This window comes from Prionailurus viverrinus, chromosome F2, assembly GCF_022837055.1.
Source record: "Prionailurus viverrinus isolate Anna chromosome F2, UM_Priviv_1.0, whole genome shotgun sequence".
NCBI lineage: Eukaryota > Metazoa > Chordata > Mammalia > Carnivora > Felidae > Prionailurus > Prionailurus viverrinus.
The window spans coordinates 63,752,054-63,774,251 of NC_062578.1; the positions used below are offsets into that span (position 1 = coordinate 63,752,054).

Genomic DNA, 22,198 nt, shown 5'->3' on the forward strand with positions numbered 1-22,198 from the left:
AAAAGACAGAAACATTGCCAAGTATGAGGAAATTTTAGGCATCTTTTTTACAGGTAACAAATTTGGGGCTGAAATGTTTCAGTGCACAAATAAACACATAAAAAATGCAAAACTTACCGGTTGACCTCCCCACCATCTATGATTAAATTTCTCTCGCCCTCGCAGATGGAAAGTGGCATCAAATACAGGATCATACATTGAATTGCCAACAATTCCATGTGATTCCGGATATAGTCCCTTTGTGTAAAAGCAAATTTATTGTTAAAATAACAATGTAATAGTCTGTACCTGTTTGATCTATCATAAATTTTTTTGTCATAGGAGGCTTTATAACAACATTTAATTTCCAAATTTATATAAGATATATAGAGACTTTATATATGTCTGAGCAAACATGAGTATTATCTATGGACTAATTATAAGCTATCTGAGAGACTTAACATGATCGTAAGAAATTTAATATTTGGGTTTTTTTAACGGTTGCAATTTAATAAGATGACAATAACTTTCATTACAGTAAATTAACTTTGAGATGGAAATTTACTTATTGCCTCCAAAGAAGCTTCTACTTACAAATACACTCTTCCTTTTCCTTAAGTTCTATTTCTATCCTAGAACCCCTCAAATCAATCATAATAGTAAAATAAATAGAGCTTCCTGGGTGGCTCAGTCGGTTAAGCATCTGACTTCAGCTCAGGTCATGATCTCACAGTGTGTGAGTTCGAGTCCCGCTTCGGGCGAGCTCAAGCCCCTCATGGGGTGAGTCCCACTTTTCTCTCTCTTTCTCTCTCTCTCTCCTTCTCTTTCTCTCCCCTTGCTCACTTGTGCCCTCTCTCTCAAAATATAATGATCATCATAATAATAAAATAAACAAATTATGTTTTTAAAGAAGAAAGCAAGATAGGATTGGGAGTATCTACAAACGAAAACAGAACGGCCTTGAAGTCAACACTGTTATTTGAAAATTCCGAAAATACACAATAGATCTTGTGGTATTTGAGAGAGGTTTAATGTACGTGCTCCAACCGAACTGTGCCTGGAAAAAAGTGTTCGGTTTTGAACCTGCGGTGAAGTTCAGTCGCCCACACAACTGTAAAAGACATTTACTGGGAACAGCTCACGCAGACAAGATAGAAAACGAAAAGATTGCCTTTAAACACTAAGAAACATGTTTTTGCGAATCTCCCTTTAAGTCACTTCAGGATGAGGTCTACACCCACACCTTCGGAATCTGTATTATTTGAAAAAATACTTACAGTGGCCAAAGTGTATAAGTTAGGGAAAGTTTTTGTTGGGTACACGGGCCTCATGTAGGGAGAGTGTGTGCCGCAGGACCCTAGGAACAGAATTTCAGATGTTAGGACAAGAGGACCAGCAGGAGCTACCTCATGTATGGGAATCCACTTTATAAACTATCAAAGACTTGTGTTACCTTCACTCTCGTATAATAAAATACATTTAAAGCCGCGTGTCCATAGCTCTCAAAGCCCACAGCTAAGCATTTACTGTGCAGACCACGAATACTGATAAGAATACAGCATGAAAATGACTTACTTAGCTTTTCGATGTTAGGCATGACCTTGCTGCCTTTCTTCATGTAGGATGCTCGGAAACCATCCACAGAAAAGATGATTAATGGAGGGCGGACAAACCTTAAACAGTAACATATTCCACTTTAGAAAACTTGCTGCTATAAAGGGTCCATTACACCTAGTCATTCTCAACAATTGGGACCAGGAAATTTCCAAGATGAAACTTCAAATGAGGATATCCATACAAGCCTGGGCTTCCGGCCACGTCACATTTGTGATGACCAAAGTCCAGAGTTAAATGACCAAGATCATAATAGGGCCAGGCAAGGGACCGGACTCCAGATTTTCCCTAATAGACTTTCTCCTCTGTTGCCTCTCGCATTGCAAACAAGGTTGTTCACAGGGTATAAAGTTGCTATATTTGCCTGGAATATGTATTCTCCCATCTGCTGCCTGGAAAACTCCTATGCATTCCTTGAAATCCAGCTGAAGGCTTCCTCTTCTATAATGTTAGTTGGGGGGATTAATTTAAAATATTAATTCATACCTCTTTTGTCATTCTTTGTATCTTACTTATCTTTCCATTTTGTGGACCTATAGTAGGGCTTCAATAAATATATTTATCAGACACATAAATGAATGGATGACTGAAGTCAATGAATATGAAATTAATAGCAACAGCACTCCTGTCACTGGAACTAAAACTTATAAAAGAATTCTTTTAGATTTAATCCTAAAATAACTTTAAAAATAATTAAAATTGTTGAAGGTCTTTAAAAAGTTCATCAGTAAAGGACCTGACTATCCATACCCATCTAGGGCAGAATCTGATGAAATGTGAGATTCACATTTGTTACATTCTTTTGTCCTTTGTTATATTCAGAGGATGTAATTGTTGAGTCAGACCTAAGAATACTAAACTAGGTGCAAAACTTTTTCTGATAGCTTGAAGATAACTCAGCAAGCACCGGCTTGAGTTTATTGGAAGCCACATGATAAATGAGGTGTATTTCACATGGGTCACATATAAAGCACTTAGAAGAATACTATAAAAGAGTTCATTCTAATCCTTACTATTATCATTTCATTCTACCACTAGACTGCTTTTGTCTCAAAAATAACTGAACATATTTTAAGCAGTCAGAAACCATTGCCATTCCATTCTAAAAGTCCAAAGAAGTTCAAGTGGCTCATTAAAACTAAAAAGGAAATGAAAATAAAGACAGTATCACAATGCTTGGATTTTGTGACACAGGCCGTGCTGCCTAAGACAAAAATACACTTGCGCAAATACATTCATGAAAACACACTTGTTGAAAATGTATTTTCTGCCAGGCATTTTAAGGCTCCATGAATTTTCAACAGTTTCCTGGAAGGCGTAATAAGTGCCTTATGCTGGTCGCACTTGAGCTGTGGGGTGTCACTCCAGCTTGGCCGCACCCCAGCAAAACTCTGCTTCCGTAGTTTGTCAAGTTTCTGCAGCATCTGGTAGGAGTTACCATCTTGGATATTTTTGAGAAGCTCTATGGTCCTCCTCTCCTCCCCCCATCCCCGCCCCTGCCCCCTACAAGGCAAAAGCAGCACTTCAGGAAAACACACTGAAAAACAAAAACAAAAAAAAAACCCAAAAAACCCAAATCAATGCCAGAAATGTTTCTTTCCGTCTTCAGCGATATTTGGACACACTTTGTAAAATCTTCAACTATAGTGAAACACAGAGGATATTAAGTCTCCAGTAGAGGCAGAGGCAATAAGAGAAAGAGGTGCACTTTAGCTTTTGATTGATTAATCACTTATAGGTACTCGAGTATAAGTTTGCCTGTATAAGAGGATTTCAGCTTTACATTTCTTGTAACTGTTTACCCTGACAAACCTGTGACAGGTTGTCCACTAATATATAAAACTTCATAATCTTTATAAAATGCACTTACCCTGCGGGGCATTCCGGGGCCTTTATTTCCTCACAGTCATCATCGACCCAATGGGACTCTCCTAGAAGAAAAAGTGGGTCAATTCACTTGTGAATCTAATTGTAAATGCCAGCCAGAGCCTTAAAGGCTGCAATTTCGGGACCTGTGTCCTGTTTGATATTTGTTGCTTATGGGATACCATCGAAACAGAAACACTCAAATGAAGTCCAATGTTGGTTTGGCTCACTGAAGGACACCCATACATAATGGGAAAGCTAATATTTAATAGCCCCAAGTGGTGTTTACAAGAACCTTCTGAGTCTAAATGGTTTGTAGATAAAAACACCAGTGGCGTCAGCGAACAAAATTCCATGTTTGTTTCCCTCCAGAAATAAACTGTTTGGTCATTAGATGGAACATTCTTTTCTCCACCACCGGACATCTCAAAGCCATAGAAAGGATGGCACAACTTCCCTTTAGCTGCGGGAAAAGGCTTAGACTACTCAGGGATGATAGATGGAAAACTGCACGAAAGAGATTGCTTGCCAGTGAATCTGTGTACAGCCCATGAATTTGGGAATAAAAATCAATGCCATCTTTCACTTTCATCTTCCACCAAGGTCTGAGAGCTTTCCTGAGTTAACCCATCAAGAACGGAGAACACAAAAGAGCTCAGGTTTAAAATCAAACACACACACAAACGAGGCTTCCTTAGGAGAAAAGGAAAATTATCACAAAGCATTTGCTTCAAATTGTCCTAAGACAAATAAAAATCATGTGTTTTGACTATAAGAAAAATTTGTGATCAAGACTTTGGAGAAATGGGTCCCATGTAAAGAGCACTGGAAATGTCCCTGGTCGTCAAGACTCTGACTCCTGACAACTGGGTAAGTTAGTAACAGGCTCCTTAAAACAGGGGGAGCTTTACCACATACGAAGCAACCCAGGGCTCACACTGGGCTTCACAAAAGTATTGCAACTAGAATTTTACACCAGCAAAAGCCGATGTTTAATGATTCCATGACTGGTGACACTTAGGACTCTTTCTCTATTCTGTCTTTTAACAGCCTTTGTGGTTTATTGTTTCATGTATTACATAGGGAAATAAAAAAGGGATAAAATTCCCGATCAATTTTATGCTTTATCCAAAATTACGATAATTGTTTGGGTAGGGGAAACTTTCCAAACTCAGGATTAATGCAATACCTTCTTGCCACAAACTGAACACTAAACACATTTCAGAACAGATTTGCTTTCTCCCTGAAATCTCTTAACAGAAACTCTTCTTAAATGTTCCGTGTCACAGTTAGGAAGAAGGACACAAGAAAAAGGGACTCACAAAGCTCACATAAAGATTCTTGGATCTTGCCATTCATTGCTGTTAAGTGAACGCTAGGGCGACTTAAACTCCTTAAAGACAGAAACTGCATCCTTCATAGTTTCTTTCGTCCAGTGACTAGTATTTATTACTGGAATAAAACCATCACATTCTGCAATCAACCATACAAAGTCAGCAGATATGTGTACATAGCTTTGGGATATAACAGGAGCTGCCGGTGCCCTGATCCTCTTTACCAGCTAGTACGCCCACCTTCAGGCTGCTGCTCGTGCCTCGGGTTACAGCTCACGTGCAATGGGTACAAAAGCCATGCCCCCTTGCCTCAAGGGTAAGGACTCTGCAATTTAATTTCCAGAGCCTGCAGGAACACGGGCCAAGGTGAGACTTCACCTAAAACCACGTCCTTGCTTGGCTCCCCCCCTGCCCCGCCTCCCTTGTTCCCTCACATGGTTTTGCTGCAGAGAGCATTCCCTCAATAAACTCCAAAGATGGAGTCCTGCCTCAGGCACCGCTTTTAGAAAACCTGATGGAAGACCAACACAGGAACTTTAGTGGGAGAGAGCCAAAGCATAAGAGACTCTTAAACACTGAGAACAAACTGAGGGTTGATGGGGGGTGGGAGGGAGGGAAGGGTGGGTGATGGGTATTGAGAAGGACACCTTTGGGGATGAGCACTGGGTGTTGTATGGAAACCAATTTGACAATAAATTTCATATATTGAAAAAAAAAAGAAATCTCTTCATTATTATGATTCCACCAAATTATGGAATGTGGGGGTATTTCCTGATTATGTCGGATCAGTGAAACACAGGGAAGCAAAACTAAGAAAGAAACATGAGAAATTAAAAAACACAACTCATTCCTTCCTCCCAAACCCATATCCAAGGTGTTATACCCACAACATCCAAGATTCCTTGGAGCATCTCCAGTTTTTACTCGTTCAGAGCTCCAGCCAACCCACGGAAACATGTACCTTTGCAAACCACTTGGTAATTAGTACAGCAGTCTCCCCTGGCCAAGCAGTCTTCTGAGCAGTGACAAGCATTGTCTTCGTTCCTGACTTCTCCGCATCTGTCCTTCGTACACTCCCAGCCGCCGGCTAAAATCGGCACAATAAAACACTTTCACTCCTTCACACAAACCAAACGAAAGAGGCCGCGGTTGCTTACAGGCGTTGCCAACAAAAAGAGCTAAAATCCCACGTCATTTAATCTGCTTGTGAAATTAGAGTTGGCCTAAGGCCTAGATGATATTTGGAGGATTTACAAATAGGTTGAATTCCTAATTTTTCAAATCAGAGTACAAAGCCAAACATAATTGGGCTCCTTTGGCACAATGGAACCCTTACCATTTTTGAACTGTACTGAAAACCCCAGCAAAATGCATGGTATGTAAGGTTTGTGACAGGAGTTTCTATCCTTACAGGCATAGTCATGACATAGCTGGCTGGGCTCTTTTATTTCCCAAAGTAGCTTTACTTGACTTTAATGAGCTGGATTTAAAGACAAATGATAATGTAACCAAATGACCTCTACTTGCCTTAAGTTGCAACCCAAGGTTAAAGTCTGAAACAGGCATGTAGAGTATAAAGGGATATAACAACACTCACAGTTCCAACCATTGACCAAAATGTGGTCCCTGCCTATACAGTGAGAGATCACAGTCCCTACTCTCAAGGAGACCAGTAGGTGAGTTACAGATTTCTGTCTGAACATCATGGCTTAACTCTATCAAGAGAAAATATTTAGAAAATTGTTTTCATCTGAAAGAGAGTGCTATACTTTTTGGTTTGACTTTTTGTCCACTAGACTGGAACCTCCAAAGCAGAAAAGAAAAAAATCACATCTCTCTTTTCACCACTGATTCTCCGATGCCTGAGACTGTGCCTGGCCCATGCTAGGTGTTCCATGAACATTCATTAAATCTCATTGCAAATTACCATGAAAATAAAATATGACTCTTTAAATTCAGGATTGATGTATTGAGAAACTTTATAATTAATTCATTTATTCAATAAATATTTCTATTATGTTCTCCATGTTCTAGGTGCTGGGGAGGTTGTGAAGAACAGAAAGACAAGACACAATATCTTCATGAAGCTTACTTTCCAACTGGGAAAGACAGACCATAAGCAAAAACAAGATAAATTCAGCCTGTGCTAGGTGTTATGAAGGAAATAACTGGATGGTATTGATAGTGATAGGGTGGAAAGGGGATGCTACTTGACATGGAATGGTCAAGAAAGCCCTCTTGAGCTAAGGGTACTTGAGGTCTTCATCTCTTAAAACTTGTCATAAGTAGAAGGCAATGATTTTAGGAAGCAACTCACAGTCGGTGAGTTCAAGCCCCACGTCAGGCTCTGTGCTGACAGCTCAGAGCTGGGAGCCTGCTTCGGAGGCTGTGTCTCCCTCTCTCTCTCTCTGCTCTTCCCCTGCTCATGTTCTGTCTCTCTGTCCCTCAAAAGTAAATAAACATTTAAAAAATTTTTAAACAATATTCTACCAACAGACACTCTGCTAAGTGAATAAATGGATACGGAGGTATTCGTTGCCATGCTAGAAAACCATGCAACTACTGTTGACTTTCCACTCTTTTAGAATTACCTTTGTATCCGAATTCCAGTCTCTGCTTTTTGATATCCCCTACTTCCTCTGCCTTCTATTCCCAAACAGATTAAATGCTTGGAATCCCTTTATCCAGGAACTGCTATTCCCAATGGTCAGCAATTTTCCAAGGTTACTTTGACTGATTTTTCCCCCCAATTCAAGGATAACTCTTAATCAATATGCTTTTATTCTTGCCCTGGTATACAAGAAAATCCCTTTGTTTACAAAAAAAGCATCACTATTAACAAGCTAAAATTATTGAGGAACTACTGGCTTTGAGTAAGAATGGAATTTTAAAAAGTCAGGGTTCAGTGTGAACTACAAGCAAGGTATGAGTCAGTCAGCTATAGAATTTTCACAGCAAACATGGCTATAAAGAGAAAAAACATTTAACCTTATGGAATAATAAGAGTGTTACCTATCAGGTAAGATAAAAAAGATTTTTTTTAATGAGAAAATACATTTTAAAAGTGAGAACATGTTGAAAAGGGAGTGGTGGAAGGCTCTTGTGCCTTCGAGAGGAATAGAAACATTGCAAAGTATAATTTTGTAATATACATAAAAATTTGCACTGTGAGGGGCACCTGGTGGCTCAGTTGGTTAAGCATCTGACTCTTCATTTGTGCTCAGGTCATGATCTCATGGTTCGTGGGATAAAGCACCCCTGTCAGCACAGAGCCTGCTTGGGATTCTCTCTCTCCCTCTCTCTCTCTCCCCCTCCCCCTCCACCCCCCACCCCCCCCCACCCCCGTGCATGTACTCTCTCTCTCAAAATAAATAAATAAATTTAAAATAAATTAAATAAATAAATAAATAAATAAATAAATAAATAAATAAATAAATTTTGATTCAAACTCCCACTCCTTGGGAATTATCTTAAAGAAGATAGAAAAAAAATACAAATACGCATGAAAAATGTTCACTAATACATTGTTCATAACAACAATTGGGGAAAATCTAAACGAAGATCAATGAAGCAGGTTGCATCTGTTCAATAGACTACTGTGTAGGCATGCTACTGTGTAGCATGGCAAAGGCAGACATACCCTCGCACAGGTGTATATAATACAAACACACACACACACACTCATATAAATACACATGCACACAGAGTAGTCAGGGTCTGTACTGAAACATTGTGCTTATCTCTAGAGAGTGCTTGTGCTGTTGGAATAGAACCTCAGAGACTTTTGTTTTCTCCTTCAACCTGTTGTTATTATTTGATATTTGATTCTTCCACATTTGGCATATGTTATCTTGGTACAAAGGAAAATAAACTACTTTAAAAATGTTATTAAAGTCCATATTTATTGAACCTCGGAAGAGAGGCATGAACTACACTCAAGAGAGCTAAGCTGGAGTGAGGACATCCACGAAACTTTGCAAGGAGCCGCAAGATCAGGAACCTGGGCATCTGAAATGACATGTCTGAGGCCAGATGCTCATGGTAGAGAGGAAACACAACATCATTTAGTTTCCCGGCACCAAGCAATCACAGGCTGCTGGTTTGAAATAATGTTTTAGAGCCAAAGAACTCAACTAGAACATCTGTTCCATCCATATGTTCAGTTTACAAGGTTCTCAGCATTTAAGTTTGCAGGCCCACAACTAAGGAACCTGGGAGAAATTCCAAAGGAAAGTAACAAGAAAAAAAAATGGCTACATGTTTGGAAAATGTATTATACAGAAAACAGCCTAATAAAACTCTCCTTATTTGGGGGGAAAAACAAACAAACCAGAACCAGTAAGGGAGCTGGTGCTGGTTTTCATATGAATCAAGGGCTACTTCTTTAGTAAAGGAGAATAATGTCTCTGTTTCTAATGATATTATTAGAAAGACAAGGCTAATATCAAAGATAATATGAGTTAGATTTTTGAAAGAATCATCTAAACTATAAAAGTTCAAAAACCAGTAACAACTTGTCAAGGAAGCTATTAAATCTCTTCCTCTAGTGATCTTAAGAACGGGGTTGATGGTCATCTTTCTCAGAGAGTTTGAATATGATGTTGCCCCAGAGGCATGGCCGAGAGCCTACCAGGTCCCTCCAGAGTCCTGTAAAGCGTCAGGATGTGGAACCAGGGAAGGTGTAGTGGCAAAAGTCTACAAAGGTGCTTCTTCTCAACTCATGCACATTCAGAAGCTCATATGTTCTACTGATGGTTCCAGTATAGAAGACATGGAAAGAAAGGTCAGGAAGACTGTAAAGGAATATTTAAGATCTACCCTGAGCATGTGACCCCATGAGCATGTTAGAATTCCATAACAACTTTCCACCTGCACAGAGAATGGGGAATTACATCAGGGTAGACCAATAGTTACCATATAATAAGATGAAATAAAACAAATGCTATAAACTGGGCAGGCAAGCAAAAATAAAAAATTAAAATTAAAGCAGAAAAACCCAACCCTTAAGAATGTTCACAGTTTCAGCCCAGGTACCCTAGCAGTGAGTGTGGAAGTTGACAGCAAAAGATAGAAATGATGAAGATGAAGGGGGGGGAAAAAAGCCTGGCCATAAATACTTCCAAAACCAGTGGATAATGACTGCAATTGGAAAAAAACCTCCTTTGGGTAGGTCTCGTATGCAAACAACAGTCACAGGGGGTATACTTATAATGCAATCGACAATCATTCAAGAAGCAAAACTAAACCCCACAGTTTGGTTTGGCCAAAGCAGGGTGGCAAGGCCAGGGAGGATAACAGCAGAGGGCCTCATCTTGAGAGGACTCAAAAGTTACCTACCTGTCTTCAGACAAAGCTCATCAAAGTCATGGCAGCAACTGCTGTAGCTCTTACACAGGTTATCGCAACGACAATCAGGGGGTCCAATCTCTTGAAGTTCAAAGCATCTGCCCTTACAAGATCCAGAGGTGTTGGTCCAGGGGGAGTCCGATAACACTGCAAGATACAAGAGGCAAAGGCAATGAGATAGGGAAATGGGTCACGTCACTGTGGAGAGGTGGCCCTGGGAAGGAGTACGGTGTGATGATGCAGTCAGACTCTAGCTGAGCAGTCTGGTGCCATCACCTACTAGCTCTGAACCCTTGGCAGGTGGCTAAACTTCCGGTGCCAGTTTCCTCATCGGTAAAGTGGGGGGATTAACAAAAGTAATTTGAGATTATGACGAGAATTAAATGAAACAGTCCAAGCAGAACACTTAGCAGGCTATCAGACACAGGAAGTGCAACAAATGTTGGCTATTGGTTTTATTTTACTGTTTACAGTTATTCTTACTACAAATCTGTGAGAGTTAGTGTCTCTGTAGATGCTAATGATGGCAACAGAGAAGAGAACATCGAGGTATACGCTTAGAAACAAGAGTTCATTGTCCTATTTGAAAATCCATAACTTTTTGTAAGGAGAACGGAGCGTAAATGTTCTGAGAACAGTCTGAACAAACCAGATTAAAATAAAAGAATTGTAAGACTTCTTCCAGCCGTTAAATCTACACCTACAACTAGAGTAACGCAAAAACAAACACCAAAATCTCAGCTTGTCAAAAATAAATCTTCTTTATTTTCTATGATCTGATTAGAATCAGCCAAAAATCTGAAAAAAACAAATTCAGTGAGATGAAAAGTCCACATATTTGAGAGATATAACCAATTAAGCCCCAAAATTAAAAGGAAGCTCCATGCATCATAGTCTCTAAAAGATACAATATCTAGGTATAAATTTCCTAGGACATGTGTAGGACCTACATGAAGAACACATTAAAATGCCACAAGAAGATATTTCAAAAGATAGAATTAAATGGAAAGATATACCATCTTGGAGAAAAAAAGATAGTTTATATTATAAAAATGTCAGTCCTTCCTAAATAAACCTAAAGATTCAATGCAACTGAAATAAAAATTTAAGGAGGATTTTTTGGAAACTGGAGAGGATATTAAAGGTTTATAAAAAATAAATATATGAAAATGAAACAAAACTGAAAAGGATGAGTCATTGGGTGAAGACTAGGTAGTCAAATATATTCTGAAGTTAAATAATTAAACAGCTTGGTAGGAAAGAAGTAGATGAGTGCTGGGGATGGGGATGGGAAAAAGGGCCACAAAGATGAGAATGTACTTATAAGGAAAGCAACATTATAAGTCAGAGAAAGAAAGAAGGAATTATCAGCAGGCGAAAGGTTTAATTAGTAAGTGGTACTGGAATAACTACTGGCCAACTGGAAAAAGTTAAGCTGTAGCCTCATCCTAGTTTACAAAATAATTAACTTCTGATGAATGGAAAGTGTAAGCAGTATCATACCTGGTGCCAGGAATGAAAATTTTTGTAAAACAGACACAGCGCCCATGGATCTTCCCTGCAGAAATTTCATTACTAGGAATTTATCTCTCGTATATATTTGCGAAAGTTGACCGAGATATTTGTACAAGAAAGAATCACTGTATCCATAAATGGAATACTACCCAGCCCTTAAAAACAGTGAATCAGAACTGTGTAGGCTAATATAGAAAGATCTGTAAAATATACGTACAAGTTGCTTTTTTTAAGAGCAAAGCACAGAACAGTGTTATAGTATTAAATATTATATATTTTATGTGAAAAATAGAGGTAAAGAGAGCAATAAGGATAGAGATAAATATAAAAATAAAAACAGAGCTAGAGCCAGAGAAGAGAGGGGGTGGGCAGTGGCATTGAGAAAAGATGCAGGTGTCAATAACCTTCCCCCACACCTCCCACCCTCCTCACAAGAAACTCTTTACAGGAATTACATTTGAGCAGTCGTCTGTTTGTTTACTTCTATTTCCCTCATACATACATATATGTTTATATCTCTGTGTATGTATGTATATATATGTGTGCGGGGGGGGTATAAAGTATATATTATATAACATATATTATATATAAATATCCTAACAAATATTATTTATGACATGCTATGTATAATTTTATTCCCTTATGTTTATAAATTTTTTATTTTTAAAAATAATTAGGCATTACTTTTAAAAACAAGCAAATGTAAGAAGCAGGGGCAGAACAGATGTTATAGAACATTTCCAGGTTCACTGAAGCCATTTACCTGAACATCCGGTTCATCCCTTAGTCCTTTGTCCTTTTAAAAATCAGAGTCGCCCAATCCTGGCCTTTATGGCATCAGACCAGTTCAAGGAAAGCAAACAGATTCACTAGACCATGAGATGTGAAACGCTTTTGCATGGTTGATTCTGGGATGTTGAAATACATACAAACCACACCAGCTCCGTTTAGGAAATAATCAGGCTTCCAGTGCCTTCCTTACCTCTGGTTCAAAAACAGACTTTTCTATTGACTTTGGCCAACCTATCAACAGTGCATGCTGGCCATAAGAAACTGTGGGGGGAGGTGGGGATGAGACGGTGGAAACAGTGAAAGCAGAGAAAGCCCTATGGCGAAAATAAAGATAAGAAAAACGCTTATAATTGAATTATTCCCTTTTTAAGGATCAGTAGCCATCTAATAAATTCTGAGCAGCATTCATTCCCGTGAGTTGCTTACATCAATCTGCTTGGCTATGCTGATAGCTAACATAAGGGGAAGCGATCCAAAGGCACTGTTTACAAGTGTTTCCTTGTCCCGTCTTCTCTTTATGGCGTCCCAGCCTGCACCTGGAATATTTCTCCGATCATGCCCTCTGCTTTCTCCCTCCTCAGAATCTCTTCCCTGTTTCTTTCTTTACTTTCAAAATAATCTGTCTGGATTTTTAGCCATTTTAAACCTTTCTCCATCCATGCTGGCCACGTGATTTTTACTATTTGCTTACAGCATTGATTATTCTCTAAGTGTATCCCTCACTTTGCTCTTGAAAATAAACAACTCTCACTCAATAGCCTTCCCTCTAATGATAATCTGCTTTGCCACACCTTAAACAGAAGACAGCTTTGTTGAGAAAGAGTTGCATTTATACTCATCCTACAAAGATATGGATCATAAAAAGGGCTGGACTCGAGGTTTACCAACAGCCCTCAAGCAAGAGTAAATTCCCGGGTCTGTACGGGTGAGGCACGCATATACCAAATTCATTCTTGGATGGCTTGGACTCAGCTGACAACAGCAGGAAGAGAAATGGGAAGGTGAATTGATCCACATAGTTCTTCCAATCCAATAGTCTCCAGAATTTGAACTTCTGTACCTCCTTTGATAAAATCAGGTGAAAGAATAGAATAACAGCACTTCACCTTTCCAGGGAGGGCCTACCTCACCCCTGCCATCTTTCATGACAAGCTCTGGTTCCAATGCTTTCGTGGTTCTACTGTTCATCCTCCAGGCTCTGGCTTTTTCACTCCATGACCAGGTCTCACATCCCCACGCCAGGCTAAGGACAGATTTTAGAATTTCTCTTTTTACTATACCTGGTTCCATGGCTAAATATAGAAAGATTTTCTTACTTATAAAAGTCTAAATTCTAAAATCTGTAAAGCTTTCCTTTACCTGACCTAAATCAAGAGAAGAATATCAATCTGAGAACCCAGGTTCTATAATTTATTGAACGGCGTGATGAAAACTGCAGGATCAGTGAACTTGTGTCTCACAAATACTGAGACTTCCACAGGATCTCAGAACCAACAAGGAAGACAAAAGACAAAAACACCTCAAAAGGATCCAGTCAAAAATGTGTGATAAGTATGGAGGTTTAGAATTTCATATGACACATTTGCCAACACTTTTATGAGATTCAAATTCTATTGCTGCCTTTCTTTTTTCTTTTTAGTGGGGGAGGGGCAGAGGGAGCGGGAGAAGGAGAATCCTAAGCAGGCTCTACTGTTCCCCGTGGAGCCCGACACAGGGCGTGAGATCATGAGCTGAGCCGAAATCAAGAGCTGGATGCTTAACCAACTGAGCCACCCAGGTACCCCTTGCTGCCCCTTGCTACATGTTTAAATAAGTTATTTTACTTCTAAGATGCAAGTCAGTTCCAGAATCTTAAAAAATAAATGTTACAATCTATACGGACATATGTTTTCTTAAAATAGGGACTTCAAATTTTAACACATGTATATACATACATCTGTGATAGGCATAAAAAAGTGCTACGTATTCCTTATTTTTCACAGAAGCATTTCATGATTTAAAGACACCAATGTAAAAACATGATTTATTCCATTCAAATTCATAATTCTGATAGACACAAGTAAAATTATTTTCACTCAGTTAAGTAAAATCTTATTTTTAAAACATTCCATCTTAGAGGCGCCTGGGTGGCTCAATCGGTTAGGTGTCCAACTCTTGATTTCGGCTCAGCTCATGATCTCAGGGTTAGTGAGTTTGAGCCCCACATCCAGCTCTGCACTGACAGTGTGGAGCCTGCTTGAGATTCTCTCTTCCTCCCTCCTTCTTTCTCTCTGCCCCTCCCCCACTTATGCATGCTCTCTCTCTCTCTCTCTCCCAAAATAAATAAGCCTAAAAAAGATATCTATAACATTCCATCTTACCATACATATACAGAGGCAGTGTTGTAGAGTTCTGGTGCCACTTACACGTGGAAAAACTACAGATGATTCAATAGACTATTGGAAAGAACCTAATTCCTGACAAGAGTTGTGACCCAAACATGACTTCATCCCGGACTCCCAATCATGTTTTCCTCTAAATCCCTCTGCAAAATGTAACTTTTCAGATCTGGATGACTGTCAGCGAGGGAAGCGGTACCTAAGTTTGAAAACATTTAGCTTCCTAAAAGCTGGAAGATCGTTTCTTCGAAGCTTTGCGTGGTCCTGCGGTCAGGGTTGGAGATAGGCACCCCGTCTGTTCCTCCCGTTCTCCGTGGTCCTCAGCCCGAGTGCTTCCTAAAAGTGAGGGGAAAGCCTTGTGATGGCTTGTGGGCCGTGGCTCTGCCGCCTCCTGTTCAAGGGCACTGAAACAGAACTGGTTCTCCTGTGTCTGCCTGCCCGTCTGAAGTACAAACCACAGGGAAAGGAGGTGGTCAACATGGATGACATTCAAGACGCTGACCAACTCTAGCATTTCATACTGTCTTCTGCCCCTTCTGGAGTATATGACTCATCCTTTCTGGCCATACTTTCTTGTGTTGCAGTGGCCACTCGTTCTTGATATTTTCAACCTCATCTCATAGTGAGCCACACTTACGTACAGGCCTGTGTGTCAGGACCTCGGCTTCCAAAATACATCAGTTCCTGTCAGCACCCACTCCCGGAGCCTCTCTGTTCTCTCCTCCTCCTCAGCTTCCGAACCAGATTTCGTAGACAACCTTTTCAGTAAATAGGTCCACGTGGGAAGTTTTCAGACACCAGGACTTTTAAAGCATTTATAAACACAACATTCTCATGTAGAAGGACCCCATAAACTACAAGAAAAGAGATTTCTATGTGATGTAAATAAAAGAGATTAAAAACTCTAATTCGACTTTAAACCTCTCAAGTAGCATTTATGATGGTAATCAGTAGAATATGTCTGATTGGGTTGCAAATTTGCTCCCAAACGGTGAAATGCTGTCATCGAAAGCACAGGTATTGTCCACTTGAAAAGGTAAAAATTTAGACACTGGCCTTCAAAGAGAAGTGAAGATAAATTAAACTTAGCCTCACATTCTTAACACCTTATATTCCCTCCAACCCTAATATGGCATTTTGTTTTCAAAAAACTTTTCCGATAAAGAGGCAACATTATCCCCATTTTCCTGCTTGGAAAATCAGAACTGTCAGCCTGATTTGAGATAGCCAGGGCCTGGCTAAAATTTTAGATCATCCGAATACAACTATGGTACTGTCCTCATTCACAAAGGATTTTTCAAATTTTGTACGTAGGCTATGAATTTGATGAAGACATGATTTGGGACGATTTGTCCATTCAAGAATCTCTGTGGAACTCCACTGAGGACTGAGATTTCTGGTTATGCAGACAAGACAGAAGATTCTGTATAGTGTTAAGGAAGTGAAAAATCCCTACTCCAGAGCTCCATTTAACATCAACAATAACAACAACAAAAAACGAACAAACAAAAAAACTGAAAAAGCTGCCTCCTTCTTAGATTCTAATTCAGATAGTTTTATTTCATTTACTCTAAAATGTCCCCTGACTCTACATTAGATTGAACATAAAGCCCCATAACATGACCTTCATCATGACAGAGGTCTCCTCGCAGGGTCAGGGTCACAGCTGTTATCTGTCAGCTTTGCAGTTTCCTATGTGTTACTATCCCGTCATCAAGAAAGCTCTTCACTGTAGAATGAAATCCCCAAACTTCTCATATGAACCCACCTTCTCGTTCCTATTACCATTGTTGTTTTCTGTGTGATTCACAAAGAAACACTCTACTCATCAAGCGACATTCTTCACTTCACATTTACTCATGAATTTTATTCCCATCCACATACTTTTAAACTTTGGAGCCACTAAAAATGACAGTGAGTTGAATTGAGCTTTCAAATCTCTACTTGCTAACTATTCACAAGTTCACCAATTTCTCTGTGTCTTCCAAGTATGTTGCTTATATTTCAGGTAATATCCCACTTCCATCTACAGACTGAAAGGGCATTTATCATAAGCATCAGGAAAATAGACTCCACTGTAACATCACAAACGTGCACCTATGCACATAGTTATGAGTGCACATGCACCTACATATATATATATATATATATATATATATATATATACACATACATTCTCTCGCAATCATCAAGGCAAATCAAGCTGGCTACACTGGATGTATGGGACAAAGATGTCAAACTGATTTGGACTTATTATTTACATTTTCTTTGAAAATTTATTCCAGTCATCCCATGTACTTGATTGCCCATTATATTTACCCAATAGAACCGTAATTAGCTTCGCTCATTTCCGATCTTGCAATAAATTCATAGATCTGTTATCATCTGGTAGAAGAAATCCTATTCTACCATTACTTCCAATAGATCACTGGGTCCTAACAATAAATCCAGCTAACAAGTGTGCTAGTTGGTTAATTATAACAGTTTGTTTGCATTGCCACAGCCTTGAAACTAACACCCCAGTCCATAGTACAGCACTGAGGGTCTGCCTGTGTGTAGAACATTCTCACCTATTGTTGAGGACTCTGAGGAACTACATTGACTAAGCAAGAAGGTACATGCTTTTAAATGGGAGATCTTGCTCTGGTCAGTGGGAAGTTGGCCGTATATTAATACCCTTTGTGTTCCATTTGGTGAAACAGTCTTGAACTACTAAACTTCCCAGGATTTCTTTGGAACATGAAAGCATTGTTGAAAATAGGCATGGCTGCCTTTCTGCTTACTATCTTGCCCTAATACATATATAACAGTTCACCCAGTGTTTTCTGATGTGAAGGCCTTGCTGACAGAATAACCAACCACATGTGTTATATGAGGGTGGCCCTTTCTAAGCACAGAGAACATTTAAAAAAGATGAAAATGCTTCAACTCTCTGTACTATGCTCTCACCCAGTTTCCAAAGTACATCTCTGGTCTTTATTCAGGAGCAAGCAACCATAGTAGTGCCTGAAAAGCCGGTAAACTATAGCAACAGAAAAATCAAAAATAAGAAGTGTTCAGGCATACCAAAAATCCCCAAACTCAGACTTAAGTGGTATTGTATCCCAACAAAGCTTCACAAAGGTAGAAATTTCACTAAAAATTATTTTAGAAGATAACCATAAAGGCCTAAAATAATCAATGACTTAACTAAATAATTTGAGAAGCAAATATTTGGTACTATATTTAAGATCACTTAGGGGTGCCTAGGTGGCTCAGTCGATTAAGCATCCGACTTCAGTTCAGGTCACGATCTCATGGTTGGTGAGTTTGAGCCCTGTGTTGGGCTGTGTGCTGACTTTCAGAGCCTAAAGCTGCTTGGGATTCTGTGTCTCCCTCTCTTTCTGCTCCTCCCCTACTCGCATTCTGTCTCACTCTCTCTTAAAAATAAATAAACATTAAAAAATATCCAAAAAAATCACTTAGATTTGTAGATAAGGTCATGACCTCTTATAGCTGTTTCTTATAACACAGGGAGATAATTACGCACAAAATATATTTAAGGATTAATAAATCTGTTCTATACTTGGCAAGTTCTCCTGTAGAGTGCACACGAATCCAAGAGTCAATGAAACAGAATGGTTGGAAATCATAAGCTTTTTTTTTTTTTAAATCCATAAGGAAAATTAGAACTCATCTAGTCCTGGGGTGCCTGGGTGGCTCAGTCAGTTAAGCGTTCGACTTCAGCTCAGATCATGATCTCATAGTTTCTGAGTTCAAGCACCACATCAGGCTCTGTGCAGACAGCTCAGAGCCTGGAGCCTGCTTCGGATGCTGTGTTCCTCTCTCTCTTTGCCCCTCTCCCACTCATGCTCTGTCTCTGTCTCTCTCTCTCTCTCAAGAATAAACAAAACATTTTTAAAAATTTAAAAAAAAAAGAAAGAAATCATCTAGTCCTGCTTCTCATTATACAGCTAAGGAAACAGATGTCACAAGTGACTTGCCCAAGGCCACAGAGCAAGTTACATGGATCCAGGATGCTAGTCCAGGGATTTCATGACTGTTTTCCAAAAAAGTCAACTTTGAAAATAATGAGTGACTTGAATTTACACATTCATTATGAAAACAGCTTTTAATATCAGTTTTGGCTGAAGTAATACATTAATATGAAACAGAAAGAGAAGTTCCTTTTAAGGTGCATCGGAAAGAACCAGAAGTGGGCTCTCAAGCAGCTAGCTTGCCCACACGACCATACTTAGGATCCAATTCCCCTTCCACTCTGCACAGTTACAGTCAGTGTTAATGGGAGATACACTCATCTGGAACAAGAGAAAGAGGTCTTTGAAGACAGCATTTGTTACCAATAAAAACAGGATTCTCCAGCCTGGTGATCTCCTCTCCTCTCCCTCCCCAACAGAAAAGACAAATCATTTTGTCCATTTGGCTCCCTGGGGGTGCAATTTTTATGATCTATTTTCTTACTTTTCACCCCGACCACACCCCACTTTGACTCACTAAACTCCTTCTAATATCATTCTTTCAACTTTCTGGCATGACTTAAAAGCAACTTACTTGATGTAAGGAAGACCTAGTATTCCATCAATATATATAGCATAGGGTGGTTAATAAAAGCTCATGCTGGCTAAACAGAGACAGGTGATATAGTCTTTTAGATTAGTTAAGTCAAAAAAAAATACAGAAAAATTCAAAATTCACAGGAAGGCAGACAAACATGCTGAGATGTCAGAAAAAGTCAAGAAAATATTGCCCCCTAGAGTACCCATTACTTAATATGTAATTTTTATTTATAAAACCATCAGCAGCTCCAATTTCCAGGAAATTAACCAACTCATTACTTAAGACCTGGTCAGTTAAGCCCCCTCGGTTCGCACAAGGAGCTCCTTTATAAGAATTCCCACACTGCTTACGGCACAGTGTATTGTAAAAGGAAACTCTTTCACGTTGGTTCTATTAGTTAAGTCAAGGTACACTATTAAAACTTACCTTTCCTTATGCCAAAAGAAAAAAACTGAGTGCAAATGATTCTTGTAAGTTCTTCAAAGCACCTCCTCTCTTTTATATTTTTCCTACTTTAGCTAAATCTTGATTTCATAGTCCTAAACTCTGAAGTTTCAGAAAGACAGTTCATTGCTTTTCTTAGTGGTGCCCAGGTGGCTCATTAGGTTAAGCGTCTGACTTCAGTTAAGGTCATGATCTCACGGTTCATGGGTTCAAGCCCCGCATCGGGCTCTGTGCTGACAGCTCAGAGCCTGGAGCCTGCTTCAGATTCTGTGTCTCCCTCTCTCTCTGCAACTCCCCCACTCACCCTCTATCTCTCTCTCTCAAAAAAAATAAATAAGTGTTAAAAAGATTTTTTAAAGAAAGACAGTTCACTACTTTTTTTTAACTTCCATTCCTCTTTTTTTTTTTTCTGGGTCAGAAGTTTCTGGAGAAAAATACTACATCCTATATCACATGCCAAGAAATCAAATTCATGTATCTGCAATATTAAACCAGCACCTGTTCTCACCACTTCTATCTTAGCCTTGTCTGTTCACAAGAGTTTTAATTTTATCTTAACATTTATAAATATCGGAGTGCAAAGATTTAAATAGCTTGCTATCACGAAGCAAGCATAAATGTTCTCTAATTAAAACCACATTCTCTCACCTGAATTATACACACAGCTAGTTTTATTCCAAAGAAAACTAGGACTACATTAGTTATACCGCAAGATTATCTTAAAGATGCATTTCTTAATGAGCTTCTATTGATTATCCAGTCCATAATATTGTAAAAGGACTGAAAATGCTGACAGTCACTACACTTACCTGTAGGAGGCCCTTCATCCCAGCCTTCTGCCCTCTTAATTCGATTTGCTGTGAATCCTAAGCAGATATTGACTCCAACAGCAAAAGTGAACAGGGATATTACCTAAGGGAATAGGGAGATTGAGGTGTCAAACCAATGAATCAAAGTATATGAAGGCAAATGAAAGGACTTCAACATCACCACCCAGTCCTACAACTTCCAAAATGCACTGTAAAGCGCTGTCTGGATTTTTAAAACAAAAAGCAAAATTGCAAATCAGGAACTGATTCTTAACATCAAGTCCTTCCCCCCATGCCATCTTTCTCCTACCTGGTAGGACTGGACCGGACTCCTCCTTGCCATGGCAGAGGGTTCTTGGAAAGCCTTTTGCAGTGTGTTCTCTTTTGCCTACACTGAATGCACTGCTTTTTGGGGCTCTGAGTTCAGTCTAATAACTACAAGTAATCCCACCTGGGAGGTTGACAGCCTCCCCTGATTTGTCCGGAGCTTGATTTCATCACGATTGATTCACAAATGGCAGCTCTGAGCCTAAGAGGCTTGAAACACCCCTCTCCTTCTCTCCACCCCCTTATCGGTCCCGCCCCTAACACACACACACACACACACACACACACACACACACACACACACACACTTTCATGTGGTTTCCTCTGGTAACATGAGGGTTTCTTATGTTGCTTTGGCCAATAACAGTGCATGTTCATTTTCCTTCCCTCACAAAAACATGGTTTTTAAAAAAGAAACCAAATGTATTTGATCCGATAAAAATGAAACAGAGCCGTAAAAGGGTTTCCACCAGCTTTAAGCTTTTAAGGTTTACAATGTAGTTATTCAATGTAGTCCACCTCACGACTTTATTTTTTTTTAAACAAGGAAAGTTTTATAATTTATAAACCTAATAACTTTCCCTGTCTTTCCCATGTATTTATTTTTTCTGGCAGTTTAAATGACCCTGTCCCTACTGCCACATTCTCAGCTACTCCCGACTACTCAAATATTTCTCACGATAAAATCTCCCAGGACTGTAACGAACACAAGAGATAGCACTATTTTTCCCCATGTTGTTGTTAGAGTTTAGAGAAGTAACTTTTATCAAAATACTGGGAATTGCCAGCTAAGCAGTAGAGAGTCCTTCTGCCCTGTGAGGAAGGACAGAATAAGAAGAGCCTGGCTCTTCTTCCCTAAAAAAAAAAACTGTCAGCTTGGTTTTGGGGAGGGGGGGCGGGGGGGGAGGGGTTGGATGGGGCAGCTTTATTAGTGATCGAATTTAAGAAGGAAATCTCAATGGCAGCCAGAATTTAGCTTTAAACATCGTTTCCTTGATGATTTCCCAGTTATATTGTCATCCAGTCACCAAACACGGTGTCCTTCAAGGCTATTGCCAATGTTCAACTTTCTTTACTAAGCATTTGGCAACCGGGAGACTTCTAAAAGAAATTGAGGTCTCTAAATCTGAAAGTTATTTAAATATAATACGTTTTTAAGATTCAGAATGAGGGAAGAAGGCTTGCCTTTGGTTTTCCCCGCACCAGGCCTGGGCACCATTAATCTCGCACTGAGCAT

At 39.4% G+C, this 22,198-nt stretch overlaps 1 protein-coding gene across 12 annotated transcripts in view; it reads right to left on the minus strand.

Moving 5' to 3' along the window:
* The window catches only part of ENPP2 (ectonucleotide pyrophosphatase/phosphodiesterase 2), a 110,737-nt gene that overhangs the window by 58,923 nt on the left and 29,616 nt on the right, over window positions 1–22,198 (minus strand). For 8 of the 12 annotated variants that reach the window (XM_047841846.1, XM_047841844.1, XM_047841842.1 and 5 more), the window contains exons 2-8: window positions 20,635–20,737; window positions 10,131–10,286; window positions 5,755–5,880; window positions 3,464–3,524; window positions 1,555–1,652; window positions 1,257–1,336; window positions 118–237 (exon numbers count right to left, since the gene is read on the minus strand). In XM_047841846.1, the coding sequence (XP_047697802.1) occupies window positions 118–237; window positions 1,257–1,336; window positions 1,555–1,652; window positions 3,464–3,524; window positions 5,755–5,880; window positions 10,131–10,286; window positions 20,635–20,737 (744 nt within the window). Of the gene's footprint in view, window positions 1–117; window positions 238–1,256; window positions 1,337–1,554; window positions 1,653–3,463; window positions 3,525–5,754; window positions 5,881–10,130; window positions 10,287–20,634; window positions 20,738–20,944; window positions 21,138–22,198 lie in introns of those variants that run through there. The other 4 variants (XM_047841847.1, XM_047841845.1, XM_047841840.1 and 1 more) reach the window with 3 other exon arrangements.